Source organism: Vanacampus margaritifer, chromosome 11 (assembly GCF_051991255.1).
Source record: "Vanacampus margaritifer isolate UIUO_Vmar chromosome 11, RoL_Vmar_1.0, whole genome shotgun sequence".
Taxonomy (NCBI): domain Eukaryota; kingdom Metazoa; phylum Chordata; class Actinopteri; order Syngnathiformes; family Syngnathidae; genus Vanacampus; species Vanacampus margaritifer.
Genome location: NC_135442.1, coordinates 17,731,802 through 17,757,134, shown reverse-complemented (window position 1 = coordinate 17,757,134; position 25,333 = coordinate 17,731,802). Strand labels below are relative to the sequence as shown.

Here is a 25,333-nt window from a genome sequence, read left to right as displayed (position 1 = left end):
GGGCGCTGGAGCCTATCCCAGCTGGCTTCGGGCAGTAGGCGGGGTACATTCTGAACTGGTTGCCAGCCAATTGCAGGGCACACAGAGACGAACAGCCATTCACTCGCAATCACACCTATGGAGAATTTGGGGTGTTCAATTAACCTGCCATGCATGTCTTTGGAATATGGGAGGAAACGGTAGTACCCGAAGAAAACCTACGCAAGCATGGGGAGAACATGCAAACTCCACCCAGGAAGGCCAAAGCCCGGACTCGATCTCAAGTCCTCTGCACTGGGAGGTGGACGTGTTAACCAGTCAGCCACCGCCCAGGTTCTAACTAATAAGACAATAATTTTTACTAAGAACAACATAAATACCTTTGCACTAAAACAAAACAAAAAAATAGAATAGTCACCATACAAAATTCATCTGTGCTATTTTTTTCCCACTTTGAGTTGACTTGAGACTCAAGTTATGTCGTGCAGTCAGTCATGTTGTTCACCTCCAAGTCAAAATCATCAGACAGATGGACTATATTTTACATCAGTTATATTTTGTATAGAAGGTCATTATTTTGACTTGTGTGTTTTCCCTATAATTTAATTTGGTTGAGGCTGTATGCGCTCTCAAAAGTAGTTTATGCTTCTTTCATGTTATGTAGATAATTGCATATAATTAGCACGTCTTTTTTTTTTCCATTGGAAGATGATTTTTGTTATTGGAGCGAGAATTAGTCAACACAAACAACTCTTATGGTACATATTGCTGTCGGATGCTAATCATGTTACTCTGTGTTTATTTGTATGCAAACAACAATAAGATTTGTCTTGTGCTTCTGCTAAAAAGAAAGAACTCACAAAATTTGGTGGCCTTTTTCCTTATTAGATATTGACAATATACGTTTTACAGCACATATTACAAGGATGGCCATGGGTTAAACTGTGGTTGTCAGAAGTTATGCATTCCGTCTAGTTAACTTTGCTTGATGGAGCCCAAGTGCCACAATAAGAATCACTGTGCTATATGTATCCTTTAATTTTACTCACAGTATTATTAAAGTGTGTCTACCTGTCTAGGAACTTCTATGGCACATGTATACAGTATCATTAAGAAAAGGAGTGACACTCGGCGCTGGCAGAACACGCTTCGGTCGTCTATATGTGTGTTTCTTGGAAAGATTATTAGAGAAACTCATGATGATACATACAGGAAGCACTTTGCACCCAATCTAATGACGTTTTCTTACAAAACTCCCACCCATCAGGACAAAAAGTCTTGCAAACAAGATGTCAGCAGAGTCGGCCTGGCAGGTTGAAGTGGATTGTAGTGTAGTGTCAGTGTGGGCGTCTTGCACGTGTCCGCGTCGTTTCTGCTCGTAACGGAGCGGCGAGGGAGTAGGAACAGTGGCATACATTGTGAGGGCATGTGTAAGAAGCACAGCTGTGTTGCGGACTTGCGAGTGCAGCTGAAAGCAGCATGCATTGCGACACGCTGAAGACAGAGGATGGCTGCAGATGGAGCCTCCTGACCTAGAAAGTTTTGTTGGAACCCCTTTCCTGCACCTGCCTGGTGAGTCTTTGACAGCTTTCATGTGTTGGCCTCCAGGTAATTGAGTCAAAGTAGAAATATTCTTCTCTGGTTCTTTTGATGTCTGACTTGAGGCTGATTTCTTTTAATCTTCTTAAGCTTTGTGGTTGGCCGGGTAAATGGTGCCTTCAAGGAAATAAAGTACAGATTTGCTCATTTAAGCACATCCGCTCTGTGACACTGGTTGGCTTACGTGTTGATCCGATCTGGTAAAAATGTTTCTCATGAAAAAAAAAAAAAAGGACATATTGGAAAGTCTGCCAGCTGGCCTGGAAAGGACTTGGGATTCTCCGGAAAAGCTGGACAAATTGGTTGGGCTAATGGGAGTCTAGCTTGATAAGTCCTTGATAGGACAAAAAAGATGGACGGAATGGATTGTTTCTAATAAGAAATCATGTTAATTAATACATTTATTAACTTGTTGCAGCATCAACCTGCCTCATCATGAAACCTTTATTAACTGTGAAGTCAACATTTTGAATCACATTTTAACATTCTAAAGCGTCATCTCAGTTAGTTTGCTACTGCAAAATGCAACTTAACTAGACAATAATTTGTTCTCTGCAGCACTAGTCTTAATATGGTATTCTGTTTAATATTGCATTAGTGGAATATGAGTTCTGCTGCAAAATCCAGTCGTTTTTATCCATCTAATGGGAGCGGCCATTTTGCCACTTGCTGTTGAGTGAAAATGATATAACAGTTGCTCAGGTAACAACCAATTACAGCTCAGCTTCAGAAAACAGGTGATCTGTGATTGGTCGTTGCCTGAGCCCTGAGCAACTGTGATGTCATCTTCAGTCGACAGCAAGTGGCAAAATGGCTAGATGGATAAAAACGGCTGGATTTTGCTGCATAACTCATCTTCCACAAATGTGATATTGATCAGAATGTCATGTTTAGACTAGTGAGGTCACATATAACATATTATTGTCAAGAAATATTTAAGGTTGACCTCCCCTTTAAAAGTAGAATGACTCCCACCTACCTAAGATGCAGGACAATGTTTGCAGTGATATACTGTCACCTGGTGGTGTTTTATTGGTATTGTTGGAATTGTGTGTAATGGCTACTGCAGTGGTCACCAACCTTTTTGAATCTCTCGTATCGCGGCCAGATTCAGCTGGGATGGGTTCTAGCTTCACTGCTGACATTAGTGAGGATCAGAGGTATAGTAACTGGACGGATGGATCCCACAAGTGGTTGTCATTGAGATGACACCAGCCAATGTTGGGTCAAGTCAGCCATTCTCAACTGGTGTGTTGCAGTCAGCAAGTAAAAACATGCACAACTGATGCTTGAGTCTATTCTGAATGGCAAGCACCATAACTTATGGAGTTTGTGCTAATGCAAAATGGCTTTTAATATGGCTTTTTCTGTCCCAAAAAAAAATTCTGAAAAACACGAGAGAAATTACTCAGAAAAAAATATTCCAAGCAAAACAGAGTACTATCAATGATGCACACTACAGCTGTATTTATGAATCAACTGTTTGATTGCGAGCTCTTCATTTGACATGACGTGTGCAAATACCCAGATGCTCTTTTCACAGAGGTGTTGATGAAGTGACAGAACTGAAGTGGTGATTGTGTTATTCCACGAGCTGATTAATGGATGTGAGCGTTTGTCTTTTGCAGCTCTATGATAAGATCAACACCAAGTCGTCCCCGCAGATCAGGAACCCGTCCAGTGACTGCGTGCAGAGAGCCAAAGAGGTAAAACAACACACAATCATTTCCAGCAACATGTCTTCTCTTTTGTGATTAAAGAGGCTAACTTGCTGTTCATTTTCCTTTTCCACTGCACTGTGCCTTACTCGTTAATATAGCACTAGCATATTGGCGAATCCAGGTTTGATTTTACTTTTTAAAGTGGAAGTCAACCTTAAACATTTCTTGACAATAATATGTTATATGTGACCTCACTAGTCTAAACATACCATTCTGATTAATATTACATTTGTGGAATATGAGTTGTTGCAGCAAAATCCAACCATTTTTATCTGAGGGGGCGTCCATTTTGCCACTTGCTGTTGACTGAAGATGACATCACAGTTGCTCAGAACTCAGACAATGACCAATCACAGCTCACCTGTTTTCTGAAGGTGCTCTGTGACCTGATTAACATTGATGTCATCTTCAGTCAGCAGCAAATGGCAAAATGGCCGCCCCCCTCAGATGGATTAAAAACAGCAGGATTTTGCTGCTTAACTCATATTCCACTAACACAATATTAACCAGAATACCATATTTAGACTGGTGGGGCTGCATAGAACATATTATTGTCAAACAAACAAAAAAGTGGGGTTGACTTCCCCTTTAATAACATGTCCAAATTAAAAATAAATAAATGTTTAATTTGACAAATTTGCTTTGTTCTTTCTTTATGATAAATGTGCAACAAGTACACTTGCCATTTTTGAGTAATGGCCGTATCGGGAAATCAGTTTTATTATTGTAGTTACAGGATTCTGTGATCCAAATCCTTAATGATAATATAAGCACACTCTTTTTATTTTTTTGTTGGCGTTTCTTGTTGATAATAATGTTTCCACTTTGCTGCAGAGTCTTATTATCTTTTGTTTCCCTTTTGATCAAATTTGTTGTTCATCATTTTTTTTTGTTAGCGTGTCTTGTTCGGAGTCATGCGTTCAATGCAGCTAGTCCACATTTCTGCAGCATGCATTTTTCTTGTGGCCCTTGGATCAAATGTGTCAAAAATTCAGGAGATTCTCATTCGTCACCATTGTTGTGTGTTCATAATCCAAGTGGTACGGTTGATGTGGCGTGGTATGCTTTGTTGTTGTTTCCAACGAGCCGAGCTGGTGCTGTGCAGTGGAAAATCGTTATTAAAGTGTCTCTTCCCATTGCTGGGGTTTTGTTCATCTTTCTGGCTTTTTGCTTACTAATATCTTCACCCTTCAGCACCTATGTAGCGACAATGTCAGGGTTGTGTTTTGTCCACTTTTTTCAGTCAAGATAAAAACGCGAAAAGCTGTTGACCATGTTCCTTTGATGCTGGCTTGTTTTGCAGCTGCGAAGAAGTCACAAACAAAGCCTGTATATACATTTTCATATATTTTAGTCATACTGTATATAAAGTATTTTATTGTGCCTGGTGATGAACCTCCGTGACCTCCCGAGTACTCTTTGTGCTCACTGCCACTGACTCGCGCTCATTGTCTGAGCAGCTGCACCACAGTCCTTTGGCCTGTTTGCACTGCGCTCTACTCATAAAGCTCTTTGACTTCCCTCATTAGCTGCTTGATGCGCACACACCAGCTACACTCACACTTGCAGCACGCTTATACAGGGTTGCATTATGGCCTGCGCAGTCTCACCCTGCTTGTGTAAAGTCTCATTTGATTGCCGTTTGCTTACATTGCTGAAGGAGGCTGGGGGAAATGTGTTTGTGTGGGTTTCGTGCAAGTACACAACCGGTAGTTGTGTTTATGGAAGGAACAAGTCTAAAGTCTGACATGAGCATTTGGCTGACATCCAATCCCGAATTCCACACACAGGGAGAACCATTTCACGGGAACCGAGCTAAATAGCATTGTATTCCACAACAAAGGATGTCAGGTTCACTTTTGGTTGCTAAGAAAATAAGAGAAGCTTTTATTGTGATTACAACAGTGTGCAACGAAACTGCAGAAAAGCACAATCACACCCTTGGCATCATAAAACCATTTACAGGCAAGTCGAACAATCACTTAAACTGTTACGCACATGTAAAAATAAGTAGTGAACGGTAAAACTGATAAATCGTTTACTCGCTATCTATAGAGGGTAGAGGGATGACTGCTTCGTTTTGGTAGGTGAGTTCCTTCACATAATGACTAAACGCAAGTCACCTTCCATTGCGTGGACCACTAGATCACAATAATAAATGACATCTCTCTGTAGCTATCATCACACTTCATGCCTTCATGGATGGGGCATCACAAACGCAGAAAGTATCAAAACACACTTGTGCAGTTAATCTTTTGAATGCTCACGGAGTCGCACAACATGATGAAATCTTGCGTTTTAGGGGGACATTATAGGAAGTTTTCCCAGAAATATGGACTTTATTGAGATGTACTTTCGAGGTTAAGCTGTATTTTGAAGGCATTAAAAGGAGACCTGTTGTTGTTATCGCATTCTTTTCTGTATGGTGCTTCAAAGTGCCTAGACTGTCTTTGTGTTTAGAAAAGGGTTGAAATTGCAAATAGCAGTATACAAGGTCTTATGATTAGACGTGGCATCAGCTGTCACACTTTGTCGAAAATGAACTGCCTTGTGTCACGCTACAATGTAAAAATTTGCCTTAAAATGTAATCAAATGTGCACTTAACTTGATAAAAAAATGTAAAAATCCATTAATGTAATAATTTTATCAATAATGTTTTGTTTTTTTTATTACATTATTGAGGATTTATTACATTTTTGGGTGGGTCTTTTTTCCCTCAAAATTAAGAAAACTTGGCAGATAATATGTTCATTTTCAGTCTACATTTTGTGTTTTGAGTATTTGTTATATGCATTCACAGCAAGCATTAAAGTGTTAAAATTTTGATGTTAAAATTTTCAGAGTCTGATTTGCATGGAGTTGAGATTTATTTAGTTATGCAGAGAGTTAAGCTCCTCCCACTTTATTCGAACTGCTCTGCTGCAAAGTATTATGTAATAAGGTATTCCATTTTTGGGTAAAAATGTTATTTCAGTATCAGTGAGGATTTTATTTTTTATTTTTTTGTGAAATGATTGCATTATTGGGCTATATTACATTTCTAATCAATTTAAGTGCAAATTGCATTACATTTTCAGGCTTTATTATATTTTCAGGAGATTATTACACTACAGGATGCTACACGGCACGTGATCACAAACATAAACATACATTTTAGTTCCTTGGAACAGGGAGTACACAAATAATAACCTGAGCTACTTGCTGCTTCACCAAGACATTATGTGATCACATGTCTCAGCCTTCTCTAGTAAACAAAGTAACAAAGTAGTAGTAACAAAGTAACAGCTGGTGTTATCCTTTCCTAACAGAGCTCTAGTCCACTCAGCTTTCGTTTCCTGCCGCTCACTCTGATTGATGCTGAATGTTTGGAGCCAATCAGGCTACACAACTTTCTTTCTGCACTCTTATTTCTCACCGATAAGGTGCTTCAAGCACTTCACTAATTACAATAAAAGGACATGGGTGTTGTTATCCAACTAATAATAAAAATGAGCTGCTTTTGCTCGCCACACTAATCCAATAACCTCACGCAAGACGGCCTTTTTAAACATTTTGACTGCGACTGTGTAACCTGGTCTCCCTGTGTCTTCCTCCACTCAAGACATTCTCCTCGCATCAAGAAGACAGTGACGCTTTGAAACATCTGGAATATGTAAGCGCTCCATCACACGTGCTACCAATGCTTTTAGATCTGTCGGAGGCGGACAATCAAGATGGGTCGTTGCTTGACAAGCTACATGAGCACATGATTGCTTCACAATGGCACGTATTGAAAAAGCTCCTCCTCCCCGCCTCACCTCTGCAACGCCACATTCACCAGTCAGGCGCTAACATAACTGGAGCTGACTTCCAACCGAGCGCTGACAAATAAGCAGGCAGGAAGAGGGGGAAATTTGTCGACTTGGTGTCCAAACTTGGCAGTGGCGATTCCGGGGGTGGGTGGGGGTACATTTTTGTGAAGGTCGATGAGGTTGTCGGGAGATTACCGAAGAGATTTTTGGAAGAATACGGGTGATTGAAAAGGTCCTTGTCGTCGTCCTCAGGTGCTGGAGGAGATCTCCTGCTATCCGGAGAACCACGACGCAAAAGAACTCAGACGGATACTGACTCAGCCGCATTTCATGGTGAGTTCAAGAGCGCCTGCGCTGTTACCGAGTTAGCAGAAAGCTCTTCTCTTGTTAGTGTTATGTTTGTTTTGGTAAGACCAAGAACAGTACAGTGGACTAGCGGTGTAAATCATGCCATATAAGTCATAATAAGTTTGCCACAGCAGTTGGACCATTACTGTCATAATCCTTATATTGGAAGAAAACCAGTGAGAAAGGACGAAGGGATCATTTCAAGAAGACGTGAAGTAATTTCAACTCAAAATAAACACAAATAACAATACAGCGATTGCGCAATAACTGACATACATTGCAAGAATATCGGCAATGATACATTATTGATTTGTAAAGTGAAGAAGGGAAGATTTATAGAAACACATTATGTATAAAAGTAGCCAAAAAATTATCATCTCATTATATTATCATGGTATTGAGATATGGTTAGAAGTCCTGTAAAATAGTTGGCATAAAATAAACAACTCTAAATACAATTGGTGCTCTTGAAATGTGAAAATGTAAAAATAATTAAATAGATACTTAATAAAATATTTTTTTTATTTAATTAAAAATGTTTGTTAAAAAATGTTTGAATCAAAAAAATAATGTCAACCCATCACAAAAAACGAGAATATACAAAGCTTATGATTGTATACAAGCATTTAGATTTTACATCCAATTTATTGAAGTTCATAATTTCTCAATTATGTCACTTCAAGTCACCCAATTTTAATGCTTCAATAACTTGAGAATTATCAATTATCTGCTTTTGTAGTTTATGAAAGAAGGCGACAATTAAGTCTTTTTTGATACACTGCGGTTGTCTACACCCATACGTTTTCAGTTTTCATTTCTTTTATTTAGGCACATATTAAAAATACTTAGTTGTAACACATTTAGATTTAAAAAATTTAAAAAAAAGAGAAAAAAATGACAATCATGCCAGGGAAACCCCCCCAAAAAACTCAATGGGCTTGACTAGTAGGGCTCCCTTAGGTCAATTTTTAAGAGCAGTCAGAGCAAACAAACAAGCAATCAAAGCTAACAAACATAAGATAGGAAACAAGTGCAAAGTTTCAAAGGTGTGTGTGAGACATAATTCAGTAGTAAGGTTTCAGGCATGTGAGCAGCGTGAGTTAATCTGTTTCATGGAAAAGCCACTCAGATGTCATCAGTGTCCCCACCGCTAATCCCGTCATCTTCATGTCACCAGATAAAAAGAGGAAGGGGGGAGTGGTGATCCGGCTGGGGTTAGTAGGCATCACGCTGCCGTGGTCAAAGTCTTTGATATGACCACACAAGGACAGTTTTACATTTTCTCAACTCGTTTTTTGTGTGAACAACAACAACATGATATCAGCTATTGGAACTTGAGTTGCGTCCATGCAGATCTCCACTATGGAAGAATTAATGCTATTAAAGAGTTCAGAACATGCAGCGAGATTCTCCAATCAGAAACGTGAAAAAAGTCATGTGCATGTACTTTAGTGTGATAGTTAGGAGCTGTGAATTGAGGACAATGGCATCATACACATACAGTATAGCAATACTGTAGTAGAGTTATGTGTGCAAGAAAAAATGAATCTTGTGCGGACAGTCAGATGATTACTCATAGTAGAGTTAAGAGGTATGAAAAGTAAAAATGCAATCATACGAGCATAGTGATCAAATTCAATAGATTAAATATCACACTTGTCAGATGCATTTGTGCTCTAACGCTACATTTTGTTGTCGCTGAAGGCGTTGCTGCAGGCCCACGACGTGGTGGCGCATGAGGTCTACAGCGACGAGGCGCTGAGGGTGACGCCACCGCCCACCTCGCCCTACCTGAATGGCGACTCGCCCGAAAGCACCAACGGAGACATGGACCTGGAAAACGTCACCAGGGTGCGCTTGGTGCAGTTCCAGAAGAACACGGACGAGCCCATGGTGCGCTTTTGCCCCACTCACCAAGTTTTACAACCTGAGGCACATTTGCGTTGCAATTCTTACCTCATCAATGTCTGTTGTCGATGAATGTAGGGCATCACTCTGAAAATGAACGACTCCAACAACTGCATTGTGGCGAGGATCATGCACGGTGGAATGATTCACAGACAAGGTAGGACACAAAACTTGGATAAAATAACTTGGCAGCAACCCATCGTTAGCCGAAATATGGTGTTGTCTCAACAATATAAATGATTTTGTCTTATCAGGCACCTTGCACGTAGGAGATGAGATCAGGGAGATCAATGGCATTAGCGTGGCCAACCAGACAGTCGAGCAGCTGCAGAAGATGCTGGTGAGTGGGTGGGCGGGTGGATGCTAATGATGCTAAGCCGTTAGCTCGTCATCTGTTTAACATCATGTGTGTTTGCAGAAGGAGATGCGAGGCAGCATCACATTTAAAATAGTGCCAAGCTACCGGACGCAGGGCTCCTCTTGTGAGGTAACACCCTCCTCCTCCTCCTCCTCCACCTCCTCCTCCTCCTCTTCTTCTTCTTCACTCATTTCTCACTAACCGCTCGCCAAGGCGCTGAGCTTGTGTGGGGTGGATTGTGTGAATTTCTGTGTGTTTCGCTGCCACTGGTTGACTTGGATATCCAGCACACCAATTTCGCAACCAAGATACCGGAACTTCCCCGCTCCATGTTCCAAACCCTCCCGTCCTCCTCCGCTATGCTCCAGGAATGACAAACACTTACTTGCCCGTGTGCACCTGTCCCCATCCCCGTTGTCTGCACTCCTTCCTTTTAGATTCTTATCTTGCCTTTCAAACAGAAACATGATTTTTTTTTTTTTTTTAGTCATGAGGAATCACCTGTTTGTGGAGCAAAACCAAAGCAACATAAATGGGACACTGATTTTAAGTCTGTCAAGTAAGATCTCGTATGAAATGTATTTTACGAGGGGCAGTCAGAAAGTATGAGCTCTCTTCAATTTACCAGTTAGTATAGAGTTTAAAAACATTATTTGAATGTATCAACTTCCTATCAGCCATTTTGGAAATTTCGTCATGGTTTCCCCCAGTGCTTTATTAGTCTGGCGGCCCGCCAGGCTAAGTGGCCCCCCCGAGCCCCATCAAGGAATAGTTGTCGCTGACTTATTGGTACAACCAGATGCCACACACTGTGGAATTCTCGCCTTGGAGACAGAAAATAACATGGAAATGTCACAGAGAAATCAATGAATTTGACTTTGATGCGCTTAGAGAGTGGCAACACAAGATGGCCGCTAGCTTCACCTCTTGCTATGACTCCATCATATATATGGCCGTGCTCATGACAGAACACAACCACCAATCAGCAGCTGGCAAAACACTTGCAACGTGATGATTTGCTATACTCTAAAATCAAAAATGGACCAATCCACTTTATGGATTAATTTTAGCCAACTTGGGTTGTTTTATTCAAAATGACCCCTTTTTTTTACCCAAGGATCTGACCAATATTTAGGAGTTGTTTTACGCTGAAAGACCCATTTCTTGACTCAAAGTTGGGTCAAATCCACCCAAGTAGATGATGGGTCTATTTTTGACCTAACTGTTTTTTGAGTGCAAATCAGTACAGATTGTTATATTTTGTGGCATGCGGGATTTAAACTCAAAACGGCAAAAAAGCTAAATTATTGCTGCTTGCAGCAACAAAAAATGTGAAATACTGGGACCACGAACCTGAAACTCAAGATTTTACTGTATTTATCATTCCTAAGCACAGTATACTGTATATATTTGCTGTACTATTTGTATTTTAATTCTTAGATAGATACAGGATAAACAATTAGAAGGGTGGTTATTTATGAAATCTTTTTATTTTATGAAGCTGATATAGTAATAAAAATGTCGCAAAAGAAGGCACACAGCTATAAAATGGGATTTTGTTTTTGCGGTTATGGTCGCTTAAACTAGGGATACTTGGCTCATTGGGCCAATTTTCAGCAATAAAAAGTTAATATTTTCCAGGATTATTATATTATTATTATTATTTATGTACAATTAATACATTTAAAAACAAATGTTGCCACTTGCTGTCAACTGAAGATGACATCACCTGTGCTGAGGAAATAGGTAAGGACCAAACACGGGTCACCTGTTTTCTGGGTTTGGTCAGCAAACTGAGCCATGATTGGTCGTTTCCTCAGCACAGGTGATGTCATCTTCAGTTGACAGCAAGTGGCTAAATTAAAGGTATTAATTGCTCGTGAAAAATGATTAAGTTATCACATTAATTATAGACAAAGTATCCTCTTACTGTTGAAAAAGGCTCAATAAGTATCTCTTTAACTCATTTGCTCCCAAATGTTAAATGTTTTAAGTGTAACAAAGACGTATTTATACGTTTGTTTGTTTTTTATGTTTTTTCTTATGCTAGAGCATACAGAAGGCTTTGAATCGGCCTCTGAACTGCAGAGAATGGTTGAAGAAATGATAGTTATTACAAAAACGGCCAGCAGGTGGCAGCAGAGCAAGAGAGCTCAACCAGGGCCATGTTGAAAAAAAGGCTAATTTACCCACAGTTCTCAAAAGATTTGTGAATAATGATGAAACTTATATCCAAATGATACAAATATACTTTTTTTTCCCCTGATGAAGGAAGAGACTCTTTCTTTTGGTAAGTTCGATGTATTTATAGCAATAGAACACAATATTCTGCGGGCCTGAAAAATCAGTCAAAATCCAGTAAAACAGCCGGGAGTGAAGGGGGTTGCTTGAATGAAAATGGCTGCGAGTCAATGAGTTAAAAATCCTTGATCTAGTGAAGCTGCAAGCGATGAACCGCAATATAGCAAGAGAAGACTATAGTCACATTTGAATGTCTTTCGGGCTGCCAAGTACATTTTTGCACCGACCGCTGTAGTAGAAATCTGCCCCAAGTCCAGGATCACTCCCTTGTCACGATGGTGTGAATCACGTCAACGCTGTGGTACATCTCAGCCACAGTCGCTGTCCAGTGTGTGTGTGTGTGTGTGTGCTTTGTTGACCTGTGTGTCTTATTTCAGAAAGAGTCCCCCACCACGTCCAGGCAGTCCCCTGCCAATGGCCACTCCAGCATTAACAGTTCAATCTTGGTAAGGATGTCCGACCCCGAGGGGAAAAAAGTCCTTCCCATTTATTGACGTATTTTTCAACCTTGCGTCAAGATGTACGTGTGTTTTTAAATGTACGAAGAAACCCTTAAATGGTTCCCAGGGCAGATAGTCCACATCAATCCCGTGTTGTTCTCCAAGGGTTCCCCCTTTCACTGTGTCCGATATCTCAGTTCACAAATTGGTGTGCCTCGTTAAACGCCCACTGTGTGCTGTGCATCATAACTGACACCACACATCAGCTTGGCCATGCGCTTTGCTTGCAGCAGGTGTTCTGTTCTTCTGGAGGAGCTTTCTAATGTTCCTCAACAGGCCATGACGATGCATTTCCAATGTTTGGATCCCACCTCTCTGACCTGTCGTTTGTTCTCTATGCTCCTCAATGATTCTTCAACCTCCTCAGGATCTGCCATCAACCATCCAGCCCAAAGGTCGACAGGTGAATTGAAACTCTCGCTTTTGTGTTTTCCCCTCGCCGCCTCTGCTGTGCTTCAAAGATCATCCAACGATCCAAAAGTCAAGTTTCACCCACTTGTGTGATGTCCTTGCTGCTTTTACGTTGAAAATAGGACAAAATTGATGATTAATGGATCATTAATGGCTCATTTTTCCCAGCCTAATTCTGGAAATCCAATCATTGGCCACCAAAAGTAAAACACAGCCATTTTGCACTGACAACTACACCGGCTCCCATTCTGTGGTATTAATGGCACAGGCATTGTTAACAGCACCCACTCCAAAAATGCCAACCCCAATGATGAGCCCTGTGAGGTGAGCGTGCATGGCTGCGTTACATCCACATGGGGCATCCATGCACTACATTTACCTAAAACCAGCAAAGCAGCCTTCACTAACCGTCATCTCATCATCCCGTCACAGTCGTTCCCCCCGAACCTTTTAGATCCAGAAATTTAGATACAGTAGTTGGATCAATGCATAGCTTGTTGCAGTTAGTGCAGTACGTATGTTCTCCTAATTTTTCCTTTATATTCATATACAGTAACCATGAGTATAGTCGTTATGTTTGTTTTTTATTATTTTATATAATTAGGTTAAAAAATATATATATAAATACTATCAGGATATAATTGTAGCGCGTTAAGAGGTTTTCTTATTAACTTAAAATTTTGTCATCTTTATCATAATGATATTGATATAATGGACTCTTTAAGGGCTGTGCAATTCATCGAAATGTAATTACAATTTCAATAATTACACTCCACATTTAAAAATTGGCATAGTCGTAAACAAAATAAAAGATTATTAATAATAATTTTGATTTTTTTTTTTTGTTTGTTTAAAATGACTTTTTTTAATACATCTTATTTGGTCCAATTGGAACTTGTATAATTATAATGCTTCAAATACATTTATTTGTCTTAATATTTGTCATGTTTCTTGTTTTGTACCAAAAAACGAATGATTGTCCGTATTATTACCAAATGAATCCTGATTAATATTTTCTTCATAATCGAGCAGCCCTAGACTCTTTCCATTGTAATGATAATGTTTGACTTTCCGTATAGAATATGGAAGGATGAAATTTTAACAACAGGATATGATTATAGAGAATTGAAAAGCTTTCTTGTTAAATGAATATTCTTTCTTGTAGTATATTACAAAGTGTTCTTATTAAATTTCCGTCCTATTTGTAGTGAAATTAACTTCTTTGATATTTCATCATGGCCTAACATTACTAGTATTGACAATTGTCAGGGAATACACTTTTCTTTTAAAACACAATTAAGTAAACACTAGCAAAGGTACACACACAGACACACGTGTTGTGTTGAGACGTGTGTTTGCATGATGTTTGTGATGCTTTCAAATCCATAGATTGTACCCGGACCTCCAATCAAGGACAAAATGTCTGTCAAGGTAAGATATCGGCCTTCGTTCCCCCGAAATCCCCAACCCATGCCCCTTTTGCCACAACAAGTTGAAAAAGTGGTTTTGACCAAACAAACAAGACCTGTGCCACGACTACCACAGACGCCTAGCCTAGCCTAGCCTAGCCTCTCCTCTCTTCCTGTCCGCCATTTTCTTTCTCCCTCCTTCCGGCAACAGCAACTTTTAGCTGACCCCAGAGCCGTATATAGAGAAAGTTTGGCCAACTCGGTTTCAGCAGGGTAACAAGATGGCGTCCATATGTCAAGTGACCAGCAGTTGACCAATCGGTCACGTGACATATGGACGCCATCTTGAGTTGGCCAAACTCTCTGTATACGGCTCTGGCTGACCCTCCCCCCTCCCCCACAGATCTACGTGCGGACTCAATTTGAGTACGACCCCTCCAAGGACGAGCTGATCCCCTGCAAGGAGGCCGGCATTCGCTTCTGCGTGGGCGACATCATCCAGATCATCTCCAAGGACGACCACAACTGGTGGCAAGGCAAGCTGGAGAACACCAAGAACGGCACGGCCGGCCTCATCCCGTCGCCCGAGCTGCAGGAATGGTGAGACTACATTTTACTCTAGACATCTTCTTTTTTCTTTTTCTTTTTTAGGATTTACAGCAGTTTTATTTCAAACTATTGTTATTAATATTATCAACATTATAAAAACATGCCAGATTTTGGGGAGATTCATGATAATTTTTTGACATATTTTAACCTCTAGTTTTGGGGGGATTTGTCTTGGAAGTTGAATTTTTACTATCAATGTGTTTGAACTAGCGCAAGTTTTGGATGATTTGCCGTCATTTTATTTTAGCCTTATCAACTTTTGAGGCATTTACATTTTCATTTTTATTAACCTGCACAACTTTAAGGAGGATTTTTTATCTTTAACCTGCACAGATTTGTGATGACAAAATTTTAAACTGCACAGCTTTTTGTGATTTGAGAGTTTTATTTTTACCGATACAGATTTGGCTTATTTACGGTAGTTTTATTTTAATTTGCACAACTTGTAGGGAATTTACTGTTTTATTATTACATTATTTATCATTTACATATTACATTATTACATATATATATATATATATATATATATATATATATATATATATATATATATATATATATATATATATATATATATATATATATAACATTAGTTTTCATTTTATTTAACCTGCACATCTTTTGCAGGATTTACAATTGTTTATTGTGAACACGCTACAGTTTTATTTTAACATTTAAACATTTTTGGAGGCTTTTACCATACAGTCAACCTCAATCCATTAAAGCTGATTACCCATTAAATTCAATCACTTTTTTGTGGCCTAAAATGTTTTGTCGTTATTATCATTATCATTATTATAAATAAATATAATAAAGCTTGAAACAGTTTGTTTATCCAAAATACCCTCACTGGTCCTGGGCGGGGTGAAAATGGCGTGCAGATTGACACGTTCACAAGCAGCGAGGTTCGTGCGCTTCCTTTTTTTCACTTCAATCGCACGCCATAGAAAAAGGGCTTGTCAAAAAACAACTTTATAATCAACCAAAATCAGTACAGTATGACATGCTCAAGAGATGTGCATGAAAAAGTAGATTTGGCCCTCTTGAGCTGCGGGCGCTAAGCTAATGTCGCCCCTGCCAACATGGCCACCACGTTGACGCATCCACGTAGCCGGTATCTGGTCCATAATGTTTGCTTGTGGCAAAAGCGGCACAACCTGGAAATCCGTGTTCAGTCATGATTGCGCTAGTAAACAACAGCCGAAAAAGGGCATTTTGAGTAGACTGGACACTTTTTTTCTGTACATTAAATCCGAAATCCATTAAATCAGAGTCCGTTCATTTGAGGTTCCACTGTAGTTTTATTTTAACGTGCAGTCTTTAAGGGTCTTATATGAACACATTTTCTTTGGATGATTTTGAGTTTATGAAGCAAACTTGTCGAATGTGACTTGTGTGTGTGTGCGTGTGCGCGCGCGGCAGGCGTGTGGCGTGCATGGCCATGGAGAAGACCAAGCAGGAGCAACAGGCCAGCTGCACTTGGTTCGGCAAGAAGAAGAAGCAGTACAAAGACAAGTATTTGGCCAAGCACAACGCAGGTATGCAAAAAATAATTAAAATCACGCACGCGTATGCGCACAAGCGCGCTACGTTACACATGTGCATGTGCTGTTTATGCACATTTGTTAGTACACGTAACAAGTATTTAGGTTAGGGCTGGGCCAAAATAGAAAAACATTTCAGTCAACTAATGAATTGATTTGATTCTAATGAATTCAACAAACAATTATTTAAAAGTTTCATTTCTTCAAAAATAATTCTTGTGCAAAATGTTCACACAACAATTACGTGTACTGATTCTAGATCAATTTTAACAAACTTAACATTCATAGTTTGTATTTAACTCATTTAAACCCAAAAACGTGTAAACACGTTTTTTAATACTTTGTCCTTCAATCCCCCCCCCCCCCAAAAAAAATAATAATAAATACTATTATGTAAGATACAGAAGGCTTTGATGCAGCGTTTGAACTGAAGAGGTGGCTTAAAGCAATGGTAGTTATTACAAAAAACGGCCAGCAGAAGAGTATAAGACATCAATGTTGCAAAAAAGCTTGTTTTCCCAGTGTTTTCAACAGGTTTGTGAACGTAGCTATATGCTAATGCTAATTGCTGCAAAATGGAAACAGATAGAAATATACTTTTTTTTCCTGATGAAAGAAGAGACTCTAATCTTTCTTTTGGTAAGTTTCATGTTTTATAGCAATTGAACACAATATTCAGTGGGCCTTGCAAAATCAGTTAAAATCTAGTAAAAAATAAATAAAAATTAAAAAGCGAAAGGGTTGCTTCAGTGAAAATGGCTGCTAGGAGTGAACGAGTTAAATGCCACAGTAAAATAGTTGCTAGCTATTGTAAACATGTCTTGTAAACATTCTGCCAAAATGACAAGTCACAATAACATTTGGATGTAAGAGAACATAAGAACAACAACTTTTAATAATCCAGAAGACAAAACTCGATTCCGCGATTTAGCAAATTTTCAACGATTCCATTTCTTAAATGCCAATTAATGGAATTCATTCAATTTATTGCCCAACCCTAATTTCCGTATATGTTTTAGTGCCTGTGCACATGTTAGTACATTTGTTGTACATTTGAGCATAATACGTGAGAATGTGTCGTATATTTGAGTATGTGAAGTATTTGTGTGTAGTCATTACTACGGTATATGTGTTTGTACATATATTAGTAATTGTGCAGCATATATTTGAGCACGTATGAGTGCATGTTGAAAATGTGCATAGATGTCAAAGTGAATGTGCAGTACGTTTTGTGTACGGTATTTGAGCTTATGTTTGTACATGTATAGCATATTTGTGTTTGTACGTGTGTACGCATGTTTCCTTTACGTGCATTAAGTTTAGATGCGCATTCCCTAAATGGGCATCCATCAGATACATGTGCACATGCATTCCTGTAGGATGAGATCAATATAATAAGAGAAGTGTAGTATTTTTGCATGTACGTGTTAACCGTATATTTGTTGTATACTTTTGTTCACGTATGCAGTGCAGTGTGACATGCAAAACATGTACAGCCAGTTTAGTGCACATAATGATGCCCAAAACTGAAATTGGCTCCTGAATCGTGCAAACTAAAAATACAAACAATGTGAAATGTAAAGCAAAGAATTTTTTGGTGCTGTTTGAATGTTTGGATTGCCTTCAAATGTCTGCCGAGCAGCTGATACAAATTACACACTTGTATCAACATTGTGTGTGCGTGCGTGCATTTTCACAGGGAGTGTGTGTGCGTGTGTATTAAACTTGTGTTGTAACCCTCCTGTCCATTTCTCTTGCTTGCTCCTACTGAACGACCTCTGTGCATGTAAGTAACCTTTGCTGACGTCACTCTCTTCTCGTCCTCCATGCTTTTACTTTGAAAGCTCCCCAGTGGGTTACTTCCTGTCTGTCGTTGGCGGCCTTTCACTTTACTTCCAGTTGTAAAGACCGAAGCCGCTTTGTGCGCCTTTTGTGCGTGTGTGCCTCGATTTGTTACTGATCAAAAGTAGTAACTTAAAATGAAAATAATAATAATAATATCATCAAATGTGTTCAACCTAAATATGATTATGTGATATTTGCTTGGTTTGGATTTGAGTCATTATGTTAAGGAAAACTGTCCCACACACCTTTGTCTGCCTTTGCACACGCTCACACGTTCTCCTTTGCTCCGCCCCTTCAGTGTTTGACCAATTAGATCTGGTCACCTACGAGGAAGTGGTCAAGCTGCCCGCCTTCAAGAGGAAAACGCTCGTTTTGTTAGGTGAGACCACGTCTGACTTTTCACCTGGCTGTGTGTTGAGCTGTCAAAGTTAATTGGATAATCCACAAGTAATTGATTATCAAATTAATCGATAAATATTTTAATAATCGAGTTAACGTATGAAGCCTTTCTTTTTTTATTTAAAATGGTCCAAATCCTCTGATTTCAGCATATCAACAGTAATTGTTCACTGATTTCTTTCATGAAAGAAGACTCATTATCTTCTGTGTTTAATCAAAATAAGACATTTGCTATTTTTATTTTGGAAAACAATGGCCGAATCTGTAACATAGTTCGACATGTAGCACCCCAGCCCCCCCCCCCCCCCAACACACACACACACTTTTTTTTCTTAAATCACTGTACGAATACAAAGTACAAAATAAACACCAATCACTGGTCAATAAACAATAATCAGGGGGAGAATGCTTTTGTAATACATTTTAACACAAATTTTAATGAATCCAATTAGTCGAATAGAATGATCGGTAAATTAATCGATTCTAAAAATATTCGATGGTGACAGCACTAGTTGTGTTGGTCACGCCAGAAATGTCCTTGAGGGCACATAAACACTTTATTTTTTATTTTTCTTTGCATCCGATTTGATGTGAAATTTATGAAACGTTTCAACTCTGGACGATGAGCTGTATGAAACGTTGTTTTCCAGGCGCTCACGGCGTGGGCAGGAGACACATCAAGAACACGCTCATCACCAAACACCCCGACAGATTCGCCTATCCCATCCCACGTGAGACACACACACACCACACACTCGATATGCTTTTGGACGCATTAAACAGTGGCGCGCATGTGCCGCAGACACGACGAGACCGCCGAAGAAGGACGAGGAGAACGGCAAGAACTACTACTTTGTGTCGCACGAGCAGATGATGCAGGACATCAGCAACAACGAGTACTTGGAGTACGGCAGCCACGAGGACGCCATGTACGGCACGCGCCTGGAGACCATTCGCAAGATCCACCAGCAGGGACTGGTCGCCATCCTGGACGTCGAGCCGCAGGTCTGCGTGGACACTCAATCGGGATGTCCTACTACATTACAGGAAAGACAAGCCTTTGCAAAAATGGAGTCACATATCCAAACATCACGTTATTAACCTCACTATACGATAACTATCATGATATTGTAGGGAGGGTGGCGATATTGAAAAAGGTCACGACCTTGTAAAAATACTAAAATAAAAAAAAGCACAATCTTGTGCTTTTGTACATAACAGCAATGCGTATAAACCTACAATCATTTTCTTCCTCCACATATTGAGTCGATTCACAAGCATATTACGTTCCCCTTCCCCATCTGACCATTAGCGTGGATTTTGAACATAAAAGAGCCCCAAAAAACTGCACTAAAAAAATTGCCACCAGAGGGTGCTAGAACCTCACAAATGGAAATCAATTTGACGCTTTTAACATGTGCTGCTTTTAATATAGTGACTAACAATGATATTGTGGCAGTTTTAATATAGCGATATCACCATATTGCCGTTCTCGTTGCATTCCTAATTATGTCAAGAAAAACAAATTAAGTTTTAAAGTTATTGTAATATATTAGATTTTAATAAGAATAAAGTATTGATGTTACAAAAATATGGCATACTATTATTATATTTAAGTCATGAAAAAAGGCAAAATTGTAAAAGTATTTTATGTAAATATACCTGTAAAAATACCCAAAATATATATATTTTTTAAGTCAGGAAAAAAAATACAATTACCAATTTAATTATTTTAAGAAAAGACATTTGTTTTGCAAAACATTATTTTTTTACAAAACATTATTTTTTTTACAGTATTTGCATTATAAGAGAAGTCCTAATATGATATTGATTGTAATTTTACAACAATTAAATGCCAAGAACAACTTAAGTTGTCAGTTTTGATGTCGATTTATGTCATTTGATACGTTTATTATTTTTCTTTTTCTTTTTATTAATATTAATATTGGAAGGGAGGGCTTGACATGCTGGCCATTTAATTTGCAAGCATTTGAGGAGTGGTAATGAGCCAAAGCACCAGCAGAGGGTACTGTTGCACCAATTTCGATTTGCTAACTGTTTGCAGTGGCGTCAGGGGGACTTCACTGTCATGGCCGCAACGGCGAAACCAACGGACTTTCAGTTAGACGGTCTGAAGCACACATTCCAACAGGAAACATGTGTGACACACAATATGTGCATTGAAAATTAGCAAAAGTATGTCAATGACAAAAAGTCTAACAATATTGGAAAGATGACGAGTTAGTCACGCGAACAGGTGAACTGGTGAGTCGGCGTCACTCCAGTACTTGAATTTCATGAAATAGATTATTATCTCGTCGTCAAAAACAAATTCTAATAGAACTGGGACGTGTTGGAATAGTAAATGCTGTTATACTTAGGATTTTTTTTTTTTTTAGGAAAAGCCAGTTTTGCAACAATGGTCAATTTTATGTCATGATAAAATTATTAAAAAATAATGTAAATTATTAGATTTTTTTTAGCAGGAAAAAAGTAATATGATGATTTAAAAAAAAAAATGCAATCATTTTATTTTAATATTACAGAAGGTAAATGTAATTTCGAGGGGAAGATTTTACAAGAATTTATATGAAGAGGAAAACGTTTTATACTTTTTAAAAAAAGATCTGAGAACAAATGGGTCATTTTACAAGAAAAACGTCACAACTGTGAAAACAAAGTCACAAATACATACTTGTTATTTCTGACAGGCACTGAAAGTCCTTCGTACTGCCGAGTTTGCCCCGTACGTGGTCTTCATCGCGGCACCGACTATCACGCCGGGCATCGACGAGGTACATCTCACACACACATTCTCCAATTCACTTATGAAAACATGAGCATGTCTTTGCATGTTGCCCGCATGTGTGTTTGATTGCTGCTTTATCTTTGCACGCAATGCATGCGTGTTTGTATGGCGCCCCCCACAGACGCCCAGGTGGTGTCGCACGCTTCCAGTAAGTACCACCTGACACCTGCAAGCCAATAGAATTGTGTGTGTCGTCTAGTCTGGTGTGTGTTTGCGTGGTTTTAGCTTTGCCTGCTGCTATTTTGATGCCGCGCACGTCTGGCCAAGCAGTTTAGAGAACAATGCAGCAAAACCTTCATATCTTTCAATTCATTCAACAAAATGGTTTTTGAAACGTGAATTCATTCTATTTGGAAGAATACATTCCAACAGCACAGTCCTAATTTTACATGGATAGTCATAATTCACCAGCTGACTAGAATATAGTTCGAAAGGAAAAAATAAGCGAATTAGGTAATAGCTAACAATACACAAATTGGAAAAAGTGTTCAAAAATAGAAATATGCCCATAATATTGTGAAGGGGGAAAAAAATTCAAGAATAAAGGCAAAATTATGAGTAATTTTTCATAAATGAAGTTGTAGTGTAATGTTGTTGTGAGAAAGTTATTTAACATCATTAAAAAAATCATAATTTTAAATAACATTTTAATTTTATGTTAATACAAAAGAAATATAATGAAGCAATGTATCAATTCTATGAGAATTAATACATATTACAAAAACAACACGATAATAATTTTACAAGAAAATTGTAGAAGAGAAGTTGTAATATGAAAATCAAATTTAGTATTTTTTAGGGATGTTCATACCACTTTTTTTTCCACTGATACCGATACAAGTACTCATCTCTTCACCGATACCAACTTACCAAGTGCCGATACCATAAGTACTTTTGATACATACAATTTCGCCAAAAAAGGTCATTTTAAAACACCCATTTATCCCAATATTGCATTCTTAAAATTGCATAAAATGAATGGTCATTTTCTATTTTTCTAATTTCTCGTTTCTAGTTCCCGATCGTAAAACAGTCAGGGTTCATGAGTACCGATACCGCAAAATAAGGCTACCGATACCTGGCATCGGTATTCGCCCATTCCTAGTATTTTTGTTAAAGTCAAAACATTCTAAGGTACATAAAGGTCTAAAAAAAAAAAATAACTTCACCAAAATATTTCAAATTTTGTAACTTCATTTGTATTTTTCAACACTGAAGAAATAAAGTTATGTTGACATATTACAAGAAAAAAATTGCAAGTCGTAATTTTACAAGAATTAAATTTCAATATTGCAAGTCGTAATTTTACCAACGTTAATTGTCATATTACAATAACAGCATGTCATGTTAGGAAAAGAAGTTCGTAATTTTAACAACAAAGTTAGTTACATGCTATGAAAAATAATGGAAATAATGTTTAAACAAATAATTCATAATAATAATAATAATGGATGAAATTAATGGTATCAATCTTAAAGCTGTCCTATTCCCCCCAAAAAAGGGCGCAGACCAAAGATGATGGCATCTGACTAACTTTGGCCCCTCCCCCCTCCTTCAGGACGAGTCTTTGCAACGTCTTCAGAAGGAGTCGGAGATCCTGCAGAAGACGTACGCGCACTATTTCGACCAGACCATCATCAACAACGAGATCGACGACACCATCGGCCACCTGGAGGAGGCCGTGGAGCTGGTGTGCAACAGCAGCCAGTGGGTGCCCGTCTCCTGGGTCTACTGAAGCCCCGCCCCTCCGCTCACCGCCATCGTCGCCCGAGACCACCTCGCCATCGTCACCGTGGTGTTGTGCTACAAAATGAATATTGTCTGTCTGTACCACCTGGGTAGGACCTTTTTTACTAGATGTTTCTGTTCAAGAGACGAGCCCCGTCATATCCCCCCCCCCCCCCTCCCCGTGTCAAAAGTGGGTGGAGCCTTCTGACTGGAAAAAAGAAAAAGCACACAAACATGCTTCGACCCTAGTTATTTATTTGTCCTCCTTCTTCCCCTACCCCACCCCCTTTTTTCTTTTCTTTTTTTTAATCCTCATGATCCACTAACTTTGGACTTTCTAAATAAATCCATACATGTGTCGTTATTATTGAGGAAATCATGCATGTGGACAATTTTGGTCAGTGTTCCTCGTGTCCCTCTGTAAAGAGATTTAAGAAAATAATAATAATAAAGAAAATGACAAAGATGCTAGTCCAGCTGTTTGAGATCCTGAAAGGTGATTGGCTGGACGTCCTCCTATGCACACATCCCTCCTGTCATGGCAGACATCTGTCAAGTGTCCATCCTGTCACAATGTACATTAACTCTTACAAAATGTATTCTGACTTTCAACATGGCTGCTTTTGAGCAAAAAAAAAAAAGTGTGAGCACGTGTGTGTGCGCGAGGTGAGGCAGCGCGATAGCAGCTAATCAGTATGAACAATTTTTTAAAATATATATTTCCTTTCATGTGTTGGGACTAATCGACTGGAGTGTTTTTATGCTTTTGTCCTGCTACACTGCGCACTATGAAGTTGAAGAAAAATACACTAGACAAGAACAAAGGCATACACATAAAGGGGGCATGCTTTATGAGAAATTATCTCATATTACAGGAGAAAAGCGGGACATGGAATCATTTTTATTCAAACGTGTAATGGTGGGGGGGGGGGGTGCAATATGAAAGATGGAATTAATTTATGTGACAATTTCAAATGATAAGAAAATAAAAGATGTAATGGGGTTGGGGGGATCTGTACATTTTAATTAATAAAAAAAACCGTGCTATATCAGGAGGAAAAACATTTTCATTTATAAAATATTTAGTTTTGGTGTCAGGTCGTAACCATAAGTCATACTTTGACAATTATGCTTTTTTGTCAGTCCACACGTGTAGGTGTAATTTTGATCAATTATTACCAATCTAAATTGTTGGAATGACTTGCTCTCTGATGATGTCGTGTTAATGGTTGAACAAACATGCCGTTTGTGGGGTCTTCTGAAAAGTGGCGATTTTTGAGGTGCAAGGTTTTGACCCGATGCCAGCGATATATAAAAAGGAAAAAAGATCAACCAAAAAAGTAATTTCACAAGAATGAACTTGTGATTAAAAACAAAACAAAAATTGTGAGCCAAAAGTTGTAACAGGTGGCGTGTGCATCCATTTTGTGTGGTGCTTGTCTTCATCAGTTTGTCAGGTGTGCTGTTCTAGAGCCGATCCCAGGTGACTTTCATCAACAACCCTAAACTGGTCACCAGCCAATCGCATGTAAGTCAACCAACCATTCACTCTTGCTGACAGTGGACTACTGTATATGCCACGGAGGAGGCGGGACTTACGAATTTCTGGTTTTCTTTTCACCCATCAACTTTGTTTCCGTGTCCGGTTGGCGATGTGTGGGCCGCGCCCCAGTACTTGCGCTTCCGCCTTTGTGCCCCTCGGTTGCGCGTTCCCATCGACAGGTGCGAGTCTGTAGTGTCTGTCTCAGAGTCCGAAGCATTTCAGATAGCCAAGACGCCCCGGGAGCGCGCGGTTGGGGGGCGCAGGGGTAGGTATGCGAGTGTTGGAACGCGGCCAGCATTGGCCGGAAACGGCGCTATTTACGCAAAGTCTATTTAGCATAACTGGAATAAATCTATCAACTTAAGAGTTCAATGCTAAATTAAAATGCTAAACATTTCAATAATACATGCAAAATGAAATCATCACCTACTTTGTTCAATTTCGGGCCTTGTTCTTTGTGCCACAAAGTGAAAAGCAGAGAAGAGCTGGTCTGCCAAAGATGTAATAGCGCTCCTAGTGGTGGCCAGAGG

At 39.1% G+C, this 25,333-nt stretch overlaps 1 protein-coding gene and 1 long non-coding RNA gene across 24 annotated transcripts in view; one reads left to right on the top strand and one right to left on the bottom strand.

Annotated features, from left to right (window-relative positions):
• Positions 1 to 23,726, top strand: part of caska (calcium/calmodulin-dependent serine protein kinase a) — a 106,566-nt gene extending 82,840 nt beyond the window's left edge. For 4 of the 22 annotated variants that reach the window (XM_077579549.1, XM_077579547.1, XM_077579546.1 and 1 more), the window contains 18 exons: positions 3,207 to 3,284; positions 6,902 to 6,952; positions 7,344 to 7,424; positions 9,144 to 9,332; positions 9,426 to 9,504; positions 9,602 to 9,687; positions 9,766 to 9,834; positions 12,384 to 12,452; positions 12,874 to 12,909; positions 14,307 to 14,348; positions 14,730 to 14,926; positions 16,358 to 16,473; positions 18,623 to 18,703; positions 19,374 to 19,454; positions 19,526 to 19,728; positions 21,435 to 21,518; positions 21,654 to 21,680; positions 23,091 to 23,726. In XM_077579549.1, the coding sequence (XP_077435675.1) occupies positions 3,207 to 3,284; positions 6,902 to 6,952; positions 7,344 to 7,424; positions 9,144 to 9,332; positions 9,426 to 9,504; positions 9,602 to 9,687; positions 9,766 to 9,834; positions 12,384 to 12,452; positions 12,874 to 12,909; positions 14,307 to 14,348; positions 14,730 to 14,926; positions 16,358 to 16,473; positions 18,623 to 18,703; positions 19,374 to 19,454; positions 19,526 to 19,728; positions 21,435 to 21,518; positions 21,654 to 21,680; positions 23,091 to 23,267 (1,746 nt within the window). In that variant the 3' untranslated portion in view covers positions 23,268 to 23,726. The remainder of the gene's footprint in view (positions 1 to 3,206; positions 3,285 to 6,901; positions 6,953 to 7,343; positions 7,425 to 9,143; positions 9,333 to 9,425; positions 9,505 to 9,601; positions 9,688 to 9,765; positions 9,835 to 12,383; positions 12,453 to 12,873; positions 12,910 to 14,306; positions 14,349 to 14,729; positions 14,927 to 16,357; positions 16,474 to 18,622; positions 18,704 to 19,373; positions 19,455 to 19,525; positions 19,729 to 21,434; positions 21,519 to 21,653; positions 21,681 to 23,090) is intronic. The other 18 variants (XM_077579557.1, XM_077579556.1, XM_077579554.1 and 15 more) reach the window with 13 other exon arrangements.
• Positions 23,678 to 25,333, bottom strand: LOC144060229 (uncharacterized). 2 transcript variants are annotated; one of them, XR_013295877.1, is made up of 3 exons: positions 25,234 to 25,333; positions 24,860 to 25,116; positions 23,678 to 23,825 (listed from the first exon to the last, which is right to left on the bottom strand). It is a non-coding gene; the product is annotated as an uncharacterized LOC144060229 (long non-coding RNA). The 2 variants fall into 2 exon arrangements; XR_013295876.1 differs by lacking the exon at positions 23,678 to 23,825 and adding an exon at positions 24,147 to 24,767.